A 15,429-nucleotide genomic window follows, 5' to 3' on the forward strand; every position below is an offset into this window, starting at 1 on the left:
ACAAACTTTAGATAAATTATTAAGTGGAACCAAACCATTAAGGTATTGGTATGTCCTGTCACTATTCCACCTGTTAATTAAATTAATCAAGGAGATTAAATAACCTAGTTGTCTTTTTTTTTTTTTGACAAAAAATAACCTAGTTGTCTTGTTCGTACTTAATTATTACCAACCATTGCACACGTATAAAATTAAACAATCAAATGTGGAATTATACCATTAGAATCAAATTGCGATTTCTAGACTGAGTTGACGATTTTGAAAGTAACAAAAATAGAAAACAAATAAACAAATAAAGGAGTGTGTGCTCCACACTGAACAATTAAATCATGGGTGTATTTTATTATTCTTTTAATTAGCAAATAAAATTAGAAGCAAAGTGTTAGATAATAAAGTATTGGACTTAAGTTATTGGTCCTTTATATTAGTAAGTTAGAGTCTATTATGTTTATTATATTCTCTCATAACCTTTTGTAATATTAATCTATTTTGGATTCCATGAAACCCTAATCGTCTTCTTTGTTAGTTTGCTTGTTATTCTATGTTGAAACCTTATATGTTAATACAAAGATTTTTTGCATGCTTTAGGTACGACACTTTTTACTCCTATATTTTGGACTATACAATTTTTGATTCCTCGAGTTTTTTCAATCAAGTTAATTAATAGTAAATTCCTCTACTTTAAAAATGAAGGAAATAATTAGATGATCACGATCAGTTTGAATTACACTCGAAAACAAAAATATAATATATACACTCACTAGTCCAGAAGAAATAAAAAAACAAATGCTCAAACTCAAAAGGACAGACTTGGATTTTCAATATTTATGAGTTGCATACAAGTTACAACACCATACTGCAACATTATGGCAAAACATTTACTCTACACATTCACACTTCATTCTCACACCCCTGCGAACTATTGAAATTCTTACTATGCCCCCCGTAACGTTTTTTGTTCTAAATTGTGAAGGAACTTGTCATAACATTGTAGTTTGTAATCCTCAGAGGTAATGTTAGTTTGTATACAACGGAATGATATATATCAACCTTCTTATCTGTGGGAAGAAATTCAAATCCATATTACAAAAACAAAGAGACGTAAGTGTGTAGCATAACACCAAATCTTTGTATCTATTGCTATATTTGTATGAGAAACGTACCAATGATGTCAAAATGTCATAATAAACCATTAATAACGGAATCTTGCTGAAGAAAAATTGAATCAGATGTCAATATCTCTCTCTCACCGCACACGCACATGACGTTTGTCTTTATATTTTGTGAAGTATTTGCAGTAAATAACTAATATAAACAACTTAACTTAATTAAGTAATACATACAGTTACAGATTGTTTAAATTAACAAATAGTCAATACTTTCAATCCTTTTAAAAGTACTTTTCAATAATTCGTTTCACATTTATTGTAAAAAAAAGCAATTCGTTTCACATGACACGTGATTATTATTTTATTTTTGTGTGTGATAGTACTGTGCTACTGTAGGCAGCTGAAAAATGTACAATCACAATACTCGGGCATTGCTGGGACTCAAATTGAGGAGAATATTGAGACTCCTTTATTATTACACGTTGGAGTAAATATTAAGGTTTAGGGTTTAAGGTATAAATGGATGTAAATATATATTGAGATTCCTTTATTACATTTTGGGGTAAATATTAGGGTTTCGGGTTTAAGCGGAAGTAAATATTGAGATTCCTTTATTTACTACTTACTAATCAGGACCAAATTAAGTCGAACAATTAATATCAGAGGATGAAAACGGTGCTCGAACACAATATTAAGGGGGAATAGGACCTGACATATGAATACTAGGTTTAAGTCAAACTATTTTTTTTAACAGAGAATGATTATGCATGTGACTATAGTTCAATTGTAAGGTATATTAAAATACATTAAGACTTTGTTTGGGAGTTTGGAGGGGAAGGAAAGTGAAGGCTTTGAGGGATGGAAAATGTGAGGAAAAATTGAGAAATCTTTCAAAAAATTTAAATGAGTAGTTTTTTAGAGAATGATTATTAATACATATGATTACTATATTTTTAATTTTAAAAATATTATAACAACATAGATTAAATTTGAAAAATTCATATAAACCATCCAAAACCTTCATCCAATACAATATTTTAGTTCCCCCAAATGAGGAGAGTTTTGTATTATGAAGAAAAGTGAACCCCTCAAAGCCCTACCCTCCCATTTTCCTTTATTTCTCCCACTTGCTTATTCCTTTTTTCCTAAACCTTTTCCTCCCTTCCTCTCCAAACTCGCAAACAAAGTCTAAGGTGGTCGGGGTTTAAGCGGTAAAATTTTGCTAATCAAGTTAATGTTAAAACTTTTTAGAAGTGTTTTAGCTAAAAAAATCATTTATCCGTAATAGGTAGGCTACTTAAATAAATAATTTCCAATGTTTTTTAATTATCATTTATTATAAAATGCTAAGAATTCGATTATAAATTTGTTAACATTTTAGTCATTTAAGTTTATTAGTTTATATTAATTTTTTGCATATTTAAATGTATTACTATAGTATAATTGAAATATGATATCGTATAAAATTGTATTTTCTAAACTCTCATGTTAAATATTAAAATGGATTGAGCTTAATCTCATTGATCAATTAATATTTTTTTCTATTTAATCATATGACAGGATACTCAATTAAATACATTCATAAAAAATAAATCTTTAAATAAACTACCAAATCAAACTAAACTTTCAAAAAGACCACACTTATGCTTAAAAATTAACACATGTTCGGCTAAGCCTAGAACTTGAAATTTTCAACCAGATCAGCTTTACAAAGTCTAGCTCGATCTGCAATTTTTTTTATTAATCCTCTGATTCTTAGAGGAACCATCTTTCCATAAGCAGTTGCTTATCGTCTGTCATTCACATTTAGCAAAGAAAATTTGCTGTTATGGTCTAATCATTGTATTTAGACTCATGGAGTTAAAGGTGCAGCTAACGGGTAGCACTTGGGTAACATGGTGGTTGACCAATGTCGCCAATTCTATGTCACTCAAGTGTTACCCGGTACTGGAAGGATGTGAGAAGGTCCAAGGGTGGATACTTTTGAAAAAGTTTTATAACCATAGTGTGTTGAGAATCTCAACAAAATCACAATCACCATTGCTTGGGCCTTAATTTAGTCCTTCTGTAAGAGTTTTGACGTAATATATAGGTTATGTTTATTTTGAGAGAATATAGGTTATGTTATTACGTGTGTACTTGTTGTATTTACTCCATATTTGCACATCTTGTTCATGTGGGTCTAGGCAATTCAATAAAATCCATTCTTTACTTTCCAAAAAAATTGATACGACAGAAAATGAATAATAAAACTCTTTTAGCGATATTCCTTTCACATGCTTTGCACTTATTTAACTTTAGCTTTATTAAAAAAGAAGTTAATAAAAGAAGAAAAAAATCATTAAAAAATATTGAACCTTTTTTTTTATAAAAAAAAAAATATTGAACCTTATGAGGTATTCAATTTAAATTCAACAACGATTGAATAAAAACTTAATTTAATAATTTGATACGATATTTGAAAAGAAAGATTAGTCGGTACAAAGAGATAATTACCATCCAAAACCAAAGTATGAACGCATTAGATTCCAAATTAAAGTTATTAAAGTGTATAAGTTGAGTTTTCACGCGTGGCACCCACTAATTAAATTCTATAAATACCTTTATCCGAAGGCGTGTGTCTTCCACACTTACTTCAATATCCAATATTCACAACTCATATAGTTTCATTTCACATATTTAGATCTATGGCAGAAATTCAGCACCACCATGCAGCTACACTAGCACGTAGTGAATCAAAAGTGTACAACATGGATGTTGAAAAAAAAGGAGAAGAAGAAAATGATGAAAAAGATTATACTCAAAGAGCACAATGGCTTAGGGCAGCTGTTTTAGGTGCTAATGATGGTTTACTCTCAACAGCATCCTTAATGATGGGTGTTGGAGCCGTTACAAAAGATGTTAAGACAATGATTCTAACTGGAATTGCTGGTCTTGTAGCTGGTGCATGTAGCATGGCAATTGGTGAATTTGTGTCTGTTTATTCACAATATGATATTGAGTTTGCACAAATGAAAAGACAAGGAAACATTTCTCAAAAAGATAAATTGCCTAACCCTTATTATGCTGCCTTTGCTTCGGCCATCGCTTTTGCGGTCGGCGCCTTTGTGCCCCTACTCGGCGCGGCGTTTGTTAAAGACTATAAGGTGAGGTTGGGAGTTGTGGTTGGTGTTGTTAGCCTTGCTTTGTTTGCTTTTGGATTGTTGAGTGCTGTTCTTGGGAAAGCTCCTTTGGTGAAGTCTTCTTTGAGGGTTTTGATTGGTGGATGGCTTGCTATGTCTCTTACTTTTGGTTTAACTAAGCTTGTAAACCATGTCGTAGTTTGATCATTTTGATCAACTTTAAATCTTTCTTTCCATGGTACTTAATTTGTATAATTTTATTCCACATCTTCCTTTTGTTATAAGATAAGTTTAGTTTGATGATACATGAACATCTCTTATTTTTGTTAATTAGATCTAATGTTTGATGTATCCTTTATGGTCTCAAGATTTCATTTTGAATAGTAAAAGGTATAATTTCATGAATTAATAGTCCTCCAATTTACTAAATTATTTTATTTTGTTCCTGATAGAACCAAACCGCAAGTGCACGGTCTATCGAAGTAATAGTAGTAAGAAGAGTATCGTTCCGCTAGGGAGTTGTTCAACTTAATTAACTTAAAAAGAATGATTAGAGGAGAAGAAAGTTTGTAAAAAGGAGGTTTGATTGCTGAAAGTAAATAACAATAATAATAAAGAACCTTGGGATTATTGGTTTGTCATAATAACAAATCTTTCACTAGACAAGACTTTAACTTCTAATTCCATGGTTTACACCTTAATTTCTAAAGACCGGTTTCCCTTTAGCCCCTCACCTTTCCGATGAAAGTCCGGTGAGAGTTTACTTCTAGTAACCAAGCCTATTTCGCTGACTTGATTACTAGAGGATGCTTATAAGGATTGAAACTACTTGTGTCTCAATAATTGCAAAGACTATTTCGCTGCCTTTGCAATTATTGTCTAGATTCACTTGGTCCAACATCAAAGCTCCGCTCTCGCTTTATGAATTGATGTTTGGGATGATGGATTAACAATTATCAAACCCTCCACTTTCGCTTCTACAGTTTGATAATGGTTAATCCACGTTAAAACGGTGAATCTAAATTAGAAATTATGGTTACATAGAATTAGGGTTAAAGCTTGGTTCGTTAGGATTATGTCATTAGACTTTCCCAACAATCCCAAGACAAGAAGAAGTCTACTCACTCATGTTCATCGTAGACATGAGGGAAGAAGAGAGAAAGCAGTAAAATAAATTGCGAGAAAGTAAAGGAAAGAAAGAATCTTTATTAAAATAATTGTATTGAAATATTCTAAAAAGAGGTGAATGTTTATGGTGGAGAGCTACTCTATTTATAGCTTTACAATTGACTTAAAAACTAAGCAACTATAAGGGTAAATCAGTAAAGCTGCAACAGGGTAACTTTGGCTTGAAGAAAAGCAGCAAAAGTGGCTCTGGAGGGTGGCACAGCCGTGCCACATGTTGGCACTGGCCGTGCCAAGCTTCTGACTTGGTAGAGACATATTTTTGTCTCGTATCTTCGTATTTTTGTACTGTATTTGCTCCAGTCCTCTTTCTTTTGCTCCAAGACACCTTCCATCATATATTCGTTCCTAAAATAAAATAAAAAGCAATTTAAAGTAAAATATTCAAAAAGGAAATAAATATGCAATAAAATAAAATCAAATCTAAATAAAACTAAACTAAATAATGCATTAAAATAGACTAATTAATGACTCATCAGTTCCCAACATAGTTCAGTTAGAAAATTGGTCTTTTTTAGTATAACTTAATTATAGTTAAATTCCTTGTCTATACTCCCTCATATTATAATATGTAAAAGAAAGTTGTGTCAACAAAATTAGGTAATGTATCTGATTCAAAATTTAGATTAAATACATCAATTTTTGTTGACTCGATTTTCTCTTATCTAATAGGATTAGAGGAAGTTTAAAACTATAGATATTTCAAATTTAATTCCTATACAAAATTTATCCATTTTTGGTGTCCACTTTTTTTTGACACAAACAAAACTTATGGCATTTCATTAATAATAATAGTGGCAATACAACTTAGAATTACATCAAAAATATTGCGTGAAGCATGTGATAAAGCTGCCCTTGCAAGAGCATGAGCGCTTTCGTTTGCTTGACGCCTAGTAAACACAACTTCATGGTTGTTAAAATTTTGGAGTAAATTTCTGCAACTTTTAACTATTAACCCATACTCCGAATGATTCACCTTATTGGAATGCACGTCATCAACTAACATCTTGCAGTCTGATTCAAAGATAACCCTATGATGACCCAAAGTTGTGATCCACTTGAGACATTGATGCAGCCCCCAAGCTTCACTCTCCGCCGGAGACATAGAAGCTTTTAAGACATCTCTCATAGCCCGTACAAACCGTCCTTCACTATCTCTTAAGACTGCTCCCATACTAATTGTCCGATCAGCGGTGGAAATTGCTGCGTCAACATTGCATTTTAACAAACCAGCCCTGGGAGGTTGCCAAACTGCGGCATGTGTCTGCTGCTGAGTCATGATGTGAGTCTGATGTCCTCTTCTAGCACATTCCCAAGCGTTAAGTACTGCTTGTGCACGCTGCAAAATATGATCTGGTGATTCAATTTTATTTTCCCACAATTGCAAATTTCGTCTCTTCCATATACTCCAAGAAGTCATAGAAAAACTCACCAATTGTTTCACTGACAATCGCTGCCACATGCGAGTGAAGACATCACCAAAGCTTTAAGCCCCATCCATCAATTCTTCCAACAAAGACCAAAGATTTACTTTCCGCCAACATATTATACTATCCGCACAAACAAGAAAAAGGTGCCAATTTTACTCTGTATAAGATTGACAAATTACACAATTTGAGGTACACTCCACTCCTTTACAATTCAGCCTTTGTCTATTCGGTAGACAGTCCCTTCCAAGGCGCCACATAAAATGCTTAACCTTCGGAGGAATCGGTAAAGACCACAACTTATTCCAATCACCTTCTACTTTCCATTCATCTCTATTAATCAACACATCCACACAAACACGATATGCACTTTTAACCGAATAAACACCTTTCTTATCGAACCTCCAAATAATTGCATCATTTTGCTCACGGTGAAGTAAAGGTATTTTAAGAATTTCATCAACATCCCTCAAATTAAAATTATTCCTAATCAGTGGTTCATTCCAAGACCTAGTTTGAGGATCAATTAAATGACTTACAGTGGCGGTTGCAGCGGGTTGAATTGTTGGAGTTGATATAATAGGATTCGCCTCATTTCGGAGCCAAGGAGAAAGCCAAATCGGAATACTTGAACCATCACCAATTTTTGGTGTCCACTTGAGAGGTTTTGGATTTGAATTCAGCCTTAATAATACATTATTAAATCTCTTGGGAGAGAGTTTAGCCATCAATTATGGTCTCTTCTAACTCGAGATATTAGTCTTTACAATTGCACGAGATGATAACTGATTTACCCTAAAGACATTAATTACCAAACACATTGATAAATAATATTCCTAATAATAATGTTTAAAGGTATATAATATTCCCTGATTTTGATTTTAAACTTTTTAATATTTATTTTGAATATATCAAATTTAGACTTTGCAAAAATCATAGGAGACTTGCACAACACTCTATTCCACCTTTATATAGGAGACAAAGGGAGTAATTCTTTTCACATCATACATGAATGCATATATTTGTTTTCAAGTAAAAAATCGTAAATGCAAATGACTTTATTGAACTATATTTAGCTAGTCATAATACTATAAATATTGTGTAACATAAAGTACACACACCCTCTCAAAATAAAAAAGTAAAAAATACGCTCAAACGTAACAAAGATTAAAAATATTCATGAAATATAATACGTATTACGATGGAATATTACAAGTATACAACTCTCTTTTTTCTATAAAAGTGAAAATTACAACGAAAAAATAATAAGAAATGCTGTGAGAAAAAGACATCCTTCATCTCCTCAAAAAAGAAAAAAAGGTATCCTTCTTTTTTTTTGGTTACCAGTTAGATATAGGTTGGCTAACTTGTGAGCACACACTGTGGTCTTGTCCTTGACAATCATAGGCACTAAAACAAATCTTTCTGACATCAAACAAAAATTAATTTTTACACCATCTAATTTATAAATTTTGTTATTAAATTAAATAAGATATGATATCACTTATAAATATAATGATGATGGTAAAGACACTTTTGAATCATGCGAAACCATTTTGTTTGTGCATGTTAGAAAAAGCTTACAAGTTAGTTTTTTTTTTTTGGTAACAAAAGGGAAAAAAGAAAAAAAAAAGAAAAAGAGAAGCTAAAAAAGACCCATACTAGGGTCGAACAAACTCAACACCCATTGCATCTACTAAGAGGACAGAGGCCATATCAGGAGGGGCTTCATTCAAAATAACAAGGCTACTATCACTAAGAGCACCCTTTTTAGCTAGAAAATTAGCTGCAGCGTTACCCTCATGCAAAGTATGTCGTAAACTAACCACCCAATCTCTACGAAGAAGCTTACAAGTTAGTATGCATTTACGATTAACTTTTTTATTGATAAATGTGCAAAATAACAATATAATAAAGTATTTGTGAATTTCATGCAGTATATATGTTTTCTGATAGCATATGATACTAGATTTTCCATTTTTCTCCCTTGCAAATGAACCATATAAAATCTGTAAACCCAAAAAAAAAAAAAAATTGGAATCACATGAAATTATGAAGAAATATTGAAACGGAAAAATAGCAGGTAAAACGTCTCTCAATTAAGTTGCCTAAAAAACTTACTACTTTCGTTCTTACATTTACAGCCTTCTTTGACCAATTTATAAGAATTAACAAAATCAAACAATTTAATCAAACAATTTAAGAGCAATGCTATTAAGCACGGCACTTTAACTGACGACAAACACATGACGTGTTAAATAAGTGAAAGGCAGACACTACATGAGAGAGAATAAAAACATCGATGTGTCTAACTTGCATTTAAGGATTGCAATATCCATAATTTAATTATTTATTTTATAAAATTTCCCTTCAATTATTGAGATTCATATTTTTTTACTCAGTAAATTATTGTCCTAAGTTTTAAATAATTATTTTTTCCTTTTAAAAAATAATTAATTTTTTGTGAAAAAATTAATTAATACAGTACATCTAATAATTTAGAGGAACAATTTTTTTTTAAAAAAAAAAAAGAGAGAGAGAGAGACTAATAATAGGAGAGGAGGAAATATATTCTATTTGGTGGTGGACAAGAAACCTATATTCTTCTTTAGTGTTCTTTAGTGAGCTCACAATAAAGCCATTAACTTTTAACATTTTCTTTTTTAAAGCAACAATGCTAACTTTTAAGCTAGGTAGGTTAGTGCGTATAAAGTAGTATAAACTGCTCAATATCTATTTTTGCTTCATCAATGTCGGCTAGCTAATAGCCTATGTATATTTATGCTAGTAAGATATGTCTCAAAAATTCAATCTTAATTAAAGTGGGAGAGTAGTGGAATGATTTCTTACTATAAAAAAGAGAATAATTCAAAACTTTGGTTAAAATTTCTACTTAATTTTTCAATTATACATGTACTAATATCTTGGATGTTGGGGAGATATATAATCAACTAAATTAATTGGATGGACTCAAATTCAAAGCTTTAGCTAAACTAAGTGGAACCAACCATTAAAGTATTGCTGTCACTAATCCAACTATAGATAGATAATGGAGATTAAATAAACTAGGGTCATGTTAACCAGTGCCCTCGGGGCACTGGTTAAGAAAGTTAAAAGGGAAAGTTTTAAATTAAAAATGTAACTTTTTATACTTTTATGACCTTGAATGCACAAGTTTCAATGTAATATTACTACATTTGGCTTCCTTAACCAGTGCCATGGGGCACTGGCACTGGTTAACATTTTCCAATAAACTATTGTTCTGTTCATTAGTTATTATGACCAAACCATTACACATGCATAAAACAATGAATGGGAAATTATAGCAAAAGTTGAATCAAATTGTGATTTCTAAACTGAGCCGACGGTTTTGAAAGCAATAGAAATTGGAAAGCAAATAAGCAAAGTAAAGGAGTGTGTCCTCCACATGAATCAACTAAGCCATACATGTATTTTATTATATTATTCTTGATATAAGCAAATAAGATAAGCACAAAGATAATATTTTACACCCTCCGTCTAGATATCCATCTCAATTGAGAGAGAGGAGGATATATCACACTTTTAGTCCCACAATTTGGACTATTAAATTTTTTGGTTCCTCGGCCTTTTTTTTTCTAGATAATTAATAGGAAAGTGCTCTACTTTAAAAATTAAGCAAATATATGGGTTGTTACAATAGACTTCAACTAGTAATTTATATTAGAAAGCATGAGCTCTGACTTTGTGTTCTCTGCCCATGGAGTTAACAACTTGCAACAAGCCAAAAAGCCACCCGACCCCAAGTACCCTCCACAAAAGATATCTTTTAGAGACAAACTTTTAGGACCCTCCCAAGAAATACCAATCCGAGAAAAACAAGACATGATTGAGAAGAAGCTCGTTCGTATTGAACTTGAAGATGGCAACCGCCTCCTTCCCAAGATCCATATTGAGCCACAAGTTTTTCAAGAACTTTGCACACCCTGGAAGGATGCTTTGGTCGTAAAGCTGCTAGGGAAAAACATAGGATACAATACCATGAAAGAACGACTCCAGAAGATATGGAAGCTACAAGGAGGATTCGAAATCATGGACAACGACAATGGTTTCTACATGGTGAAATTTGATCAAGCAGCTGACAAAGAAAAAATCATCACCGGAGGCCCTTGGTTAATCTTCGATCACTGCTTGGCCGTCACTCACTGGTCGCCGGAATTTGCTTCCCCAAATGCAAAGGTGGATCGCACTGTTGTCTGGGTACGTTTTCCTGGATTAAATCTTGTTTACTATGATGAGAGTTTTCTTCTAGCTATGGCATCAGCGATTGGCCGCCCCATCGAAGTTGATACCAACACACTCAAAGTTGAAAGAGGGAAATTTGCCAGAGTTTGCGTCGAAGTCGACCTTACGGTTCCGGTGGTGGGGAAAATATGGGTGAACGGTCATTGGTACAAAGTCCAGTACGAAGGCCTCCACCTCATATGCACGAACTGTGGATGCTACGGTCACTTAGGAAGAAATTGCAGTCTAAATCCAGCAACTACTGAGACGCAGCAGATGAACCACAACATTGTTACAAACAACCGTGAAAACAACCCTAAACCAGCCCAGCAATCCACCACCACCACCACCAGCCAGCTGCAATCATTAGCCTCGTCCAATAACGGCAACCCATTCAATGCTAGCATAAATGCCATTCAAACCGAAACAGAAAAAATAAACAGCAATAATAGAGAAAATCAGGAGCTACACGGTGACTGGCTATTGGTCACAAGAAGGAAAAAACCGCAAATTCAGCACCCATTAAGTGACAAAAAAACCGTTACTCATAAAGCCAATAAATTCTCTTCACTATCTGCCATGACCCACCAATCTAAAACAGATACAGCCAACCACAAATTTCCCTCAAGACCAAAACCTAATGAAGTATCACGTGGTATTATTAGCTATAATGAGTCCAAAAGGCGCCGCCAGGAAGACACTTATTATGTTCCAATCACCAAGCAATCATGGCCCCACACAATTAACAAGAATAATACATCAGAGGCTACCCACACCATGAGGAACACGTCACCCACATCCAACCCTCCTATGGACCCCATTATTCATGATCACGTGCTCCAAGTGCAACAAACACGACCCCACACTAACCAATCATCCAACCCTCCTATTGACCAAAACTCGTTGACTAAACAGACCAGCACGCCTGCCCAAGACATTCCCATTCTGATCCCAAATTCCCAGTCTGATATGAATGATGATTCAATTGAAAACAATGACAAAAATGAAACAAAGCATGGCCCCACATCCTCATGTGAAGAGGACATGGTCACGTAACTTTTTTTCTCCCTCTCAACTTTTGTTAGCTGTTGTTATGGAAGCCCTTGCAGATACCACTCTCCTCTCTTGGAACATTAGAGGGGCTCTTAACAGCAATGCTAAAAGACATTTGAAAGAATTGATAAGAAAACATAGACCTTCATTTCTAGTTATCCTGGAAACCCATGTTCTCTTTGCTAGACTTGCAACTTTCTGGTCCAACATTGGTTACATCCCGGTTCATATTGTTGAAGCTTCTGGTCATTCAGGCGGTATATGGCTTCTTAAACATGCAGCAGATGTCACAACCACAACCATCTCCGATACTAATCATTACTCCATCACTTTCAATCTCAGCCGAGGCAATGCTACAACAACTTGTACCTGTGTTTATGCTAGCCCCAACCCCACTTTGCGCTCACCATTCTGGAGCTACCTTACTAACCTTAGCCAAACCATCACCGGTCCCTGGATGTTGATAGGAGATTTCAATGAAACTATCCTCCCTAGTGATCAAAGAGGGGGAATATATAATCATTCAAGAGCTACTCTCTTCTCCAACTTTATGAATAACTGTAACCTTCTTGATCTCACCACAACGGGAGGAAGGTTTACCTGGCACCGCAATCACAATGGCCTTCGCATCCTTTCTAAGAAATTAGACAGAGCCATCGCCAACATGAACTGGAGACTTTCTTTTCCTGAAGCTTTTGTGGAAGTTCTCTGCAGGTTACACTCTGATCATAACCCTCTTCTCCTCCGTTTTGGCGGCCTTCCCCTTGCTAGGGGCCCTCGTCCTTTCCGGTTTGAAGCAGCTTGGATTGATCATGAGGATTATGCTGATTTGGTGAATCGATCATGGGATTCTTCTAACCACAATATTACTGTTGCTCTTGATAAAGTTAGAGAGAATTCCATTAATTTCAACAAAGAGGTATTTGGCAATATTTTTCAAAGAAAGAAACACTTAGAAAAAAGGCTCAACGGTATTCAAAGTTACTTAGAAAGAGTTGACTCCCTGAGACATACTCTCATCGAAAAAGAGCTTCAGAGGGAATACAACCATATTCTTTTTCAAGAAGAAATGCTTTGGTATCAAAAATCTAGAGAAAATTGGGTGAAATTTGGAGACAAAAATAGCTCTTTTTTTCATGCTCAAACAATAATCAGAAGGAAGAAGAATAGAATTCATCAGCTTCAACTTCCAAATGGTAACTGGTCTTCGGATGCTGACATTCTCCAAGAGGAGGCCCAAGCTTTTTTCAAGAAGTTTTTTTGTAGCTCTCAACAACAACAAAACCGCCTTTTCCAAGAAGGTGTCCACCCCACCATTGATGATGATGGTAAGACCTCCCTCACCTCACCCATCACCAAGAAAGAAATAACAGCCGCTTTAAACTCCATGAAACCTTACAAATCTCCGGGTCCTGATGGTTTCCACTGTATATTCTTTAAGCAATACTGGCACATAGTCGGAGATGATGTTTTCCATCTTGTGAACACTGCATTTCAAACTGGATACTTTAACCCTACCATTTCAGACACGCTGATTGCGCTCATTCCCAAAGTTGACCCACCTCAAACCTTCAAAGACTTTAGACCCATCAGCCTCTGCAACATCATTTACAAACTCATTACCAAAGTCCTTGTCATGCGCCTCCGTCCTATTCTTAACAATATTATTGGTCCCTACCAAAGCAGTTTCCTGCCAGGTAGGGGCACTTCTGACAACTCTATTGTTTTGCAGGAAATTGTCCACTTTATGCGGAGATCCAAGAAGAAAAAAGGCTATGTTGCTTTCAAACTTGACCTTGAGAAAGCCTTTGATAATGTCAATTGGGATTTCTTAAGTGCTTGCCTCCAGGATTTTGGCTTTCCAGAGATTACTATTAAGCTCATCATGCACTGCGTCACTTCATCCACCTTCTCCATTCTCTGGAACGGGAACAAATTGCCTCCTTTCAAGCCAACTCATGGTCTCCGACAAGGCGACCCCCTGTCACCTTACCTCTTCATTCTTTGTATGGAAAAGCTTTCGATAGCCATCAATAATTCGGTTCTCCAAGGAAATTGGGATCCAATCAGACTGTCCGCCACAAGTCCTCACCTTTCTCACCTCCTTTTTGCGGATGATGTTCTTCTCTTCACCAAAGCAAAGAAGTCTCAAATCAGAATCATCAAGGACCTCTTTGACCGTTTCAGCAAAGCATCAGGTCTCAAGATTAATTTTTCTAAATCTAGAGCTTTCTACTCATCAGGAACCCCGAATCAAAAAATCCAAAATCTTACCTCCATCTCCGGTATCCGAAGCACAACATCCCTTGATAAATATTTGGGTTTTCCAATTCTTAAAGGTAGGCCTAAAAGAAGTGATTTTCATTTTGTCATTGATAAAATGCATACTCGTCTTGCATCTTGGAAGAGTAAGTTGTTAAATAAACCGGGCAGATTGGCTCTTGCTACTTCAGTCCTCGCCTCCATTCCCTCTTACTATATGCAGATAAATTGGCTTCCAGAGAGTATTTGTGATGATATCGATCAGGTAACCCGGAATTTCATTTGGAGAGGTGCTAATGATAAGGGTATCCATCTAGTCGGTTGGAAAAAAATTTCTAAACCAAAGAAGTTAGGCGGCCTCGGTATTAGATCCGCAAGAGATGCGAATACTTGCCTTCTTGGAAAATTGGTGTGGGATATGATTCAAAAAAATAACAAGTTGTGGGTTCAGATGCTTTCAGACAAATACACAGCAGGAGAGAACATATTTAGTGCGACCTCCAACAGCAGTAGCAGCGCTATTTGGGCCTCCATCATCCGCGCCAAAAATGTTTTGATTAATGGGTTTTCTTGGCGAGCAGGTTCAGGTTCTTCTTCTTTTTGGTTCAGTCGTTGGAGCTCCTTTGGCTGCCTCGGATCGCAAACTCCTATCATAGACATCCATGATCTGCACCTATCGGTTAAAGATGTCATCAGCATCGAAGGCAATCGAACACAAGCCCTTTACACTACCCTCCCTCAAGAAGTGGTCGACTACATCAACAATACCTCTATCCGGTTCAATGATGCAATTGAAGATGTTATCATATGGCCACAAAACAAAAATGGGGTTTACACAACCAAAAGTGGATACAATTGGCTCATCTCTCAATCAAGTTCCCCCTCCAATTCAAATCAATGCTGGTCCTGGATTTGGAATCTCAAACTTCCTGAGAAGTATAAATTTTTCTTCTGGTTAGCTTGCAACAACGCTGTTCCTACTTTGTCAGTGCTTCACCACCGCAACGT

At 35.1% G+C, this 15,429-nt stretch overlaps 2 protein-coding genes and 1 pseudogene across 3 annotated transcripts; 2 read left to right on the forward strand and 1 right to left on the reverse strand.

Moving 5' to 3' along the window:
* The first annotated feature begins 3,735 nt into the window (after nt 1-3,735).
* On the forward strand, nt 3,736-4,636 carry LOC146943504 (vacuolar iron transporter homolog 4 pseudogene; annotated as a pseudogene). The gene has a single exon (XR_015025588.1). The product of XR_015025588.1 is annotated as a vacuolar iron transporter homolog 4 pseudogene (transcript).
* A 1,549-nt stretch (nt 4,637-6,185) lies between these two features.
* Nucleotides 6,186-7,571, reverse strand: LOC146943505 (uncharacterized). Its single transcript, XM_085747713.1, has 2 exons — nt 7,116-7,571; nt 6,186-6,869 (listed from the first exon to the last, which is right to left on the reverse strand). Exons 1-2 carry the CDS (start codon nt 7,569-7,571, stop codon nt 6,186-6,188), a joined length of 1,140 nt encoding a protein of 379 aa, XP_085603839.1.
* A 2,983-nt stretch (nt 7,572-10,554) lies between these two features.
* LOC146943506 (uncharacterized) lies at nt 10,555-12,271 on the forward strand. The gene has a single exon (XM_085748765.1). The coding sequence runs from the start codon at nt 10,555-10,557 to the stop codon at nt 12,160-12,162; it is 1,608 nt and encodes a 535-aa protein (XP_085604891.1). The 3' UTR covers nt 12,163-12,271.
* Nucleotides 12,272-15,429: the final 3,158 nt, after the last annotated feature.

This window comes from Medicago sativa, chromosome 2 (assembly GCF_051527215.1).
Source record: "Medicago sativa cultivar Bolivia chromosome 2, Bolivia_mono, whole genome shotgun sequence".
NCBI lineage: Eukaryota > Viridiplantae > Streptophyta > Magnoliopsida > Fabales > Fabaceae > Medicago > Medicago sativa.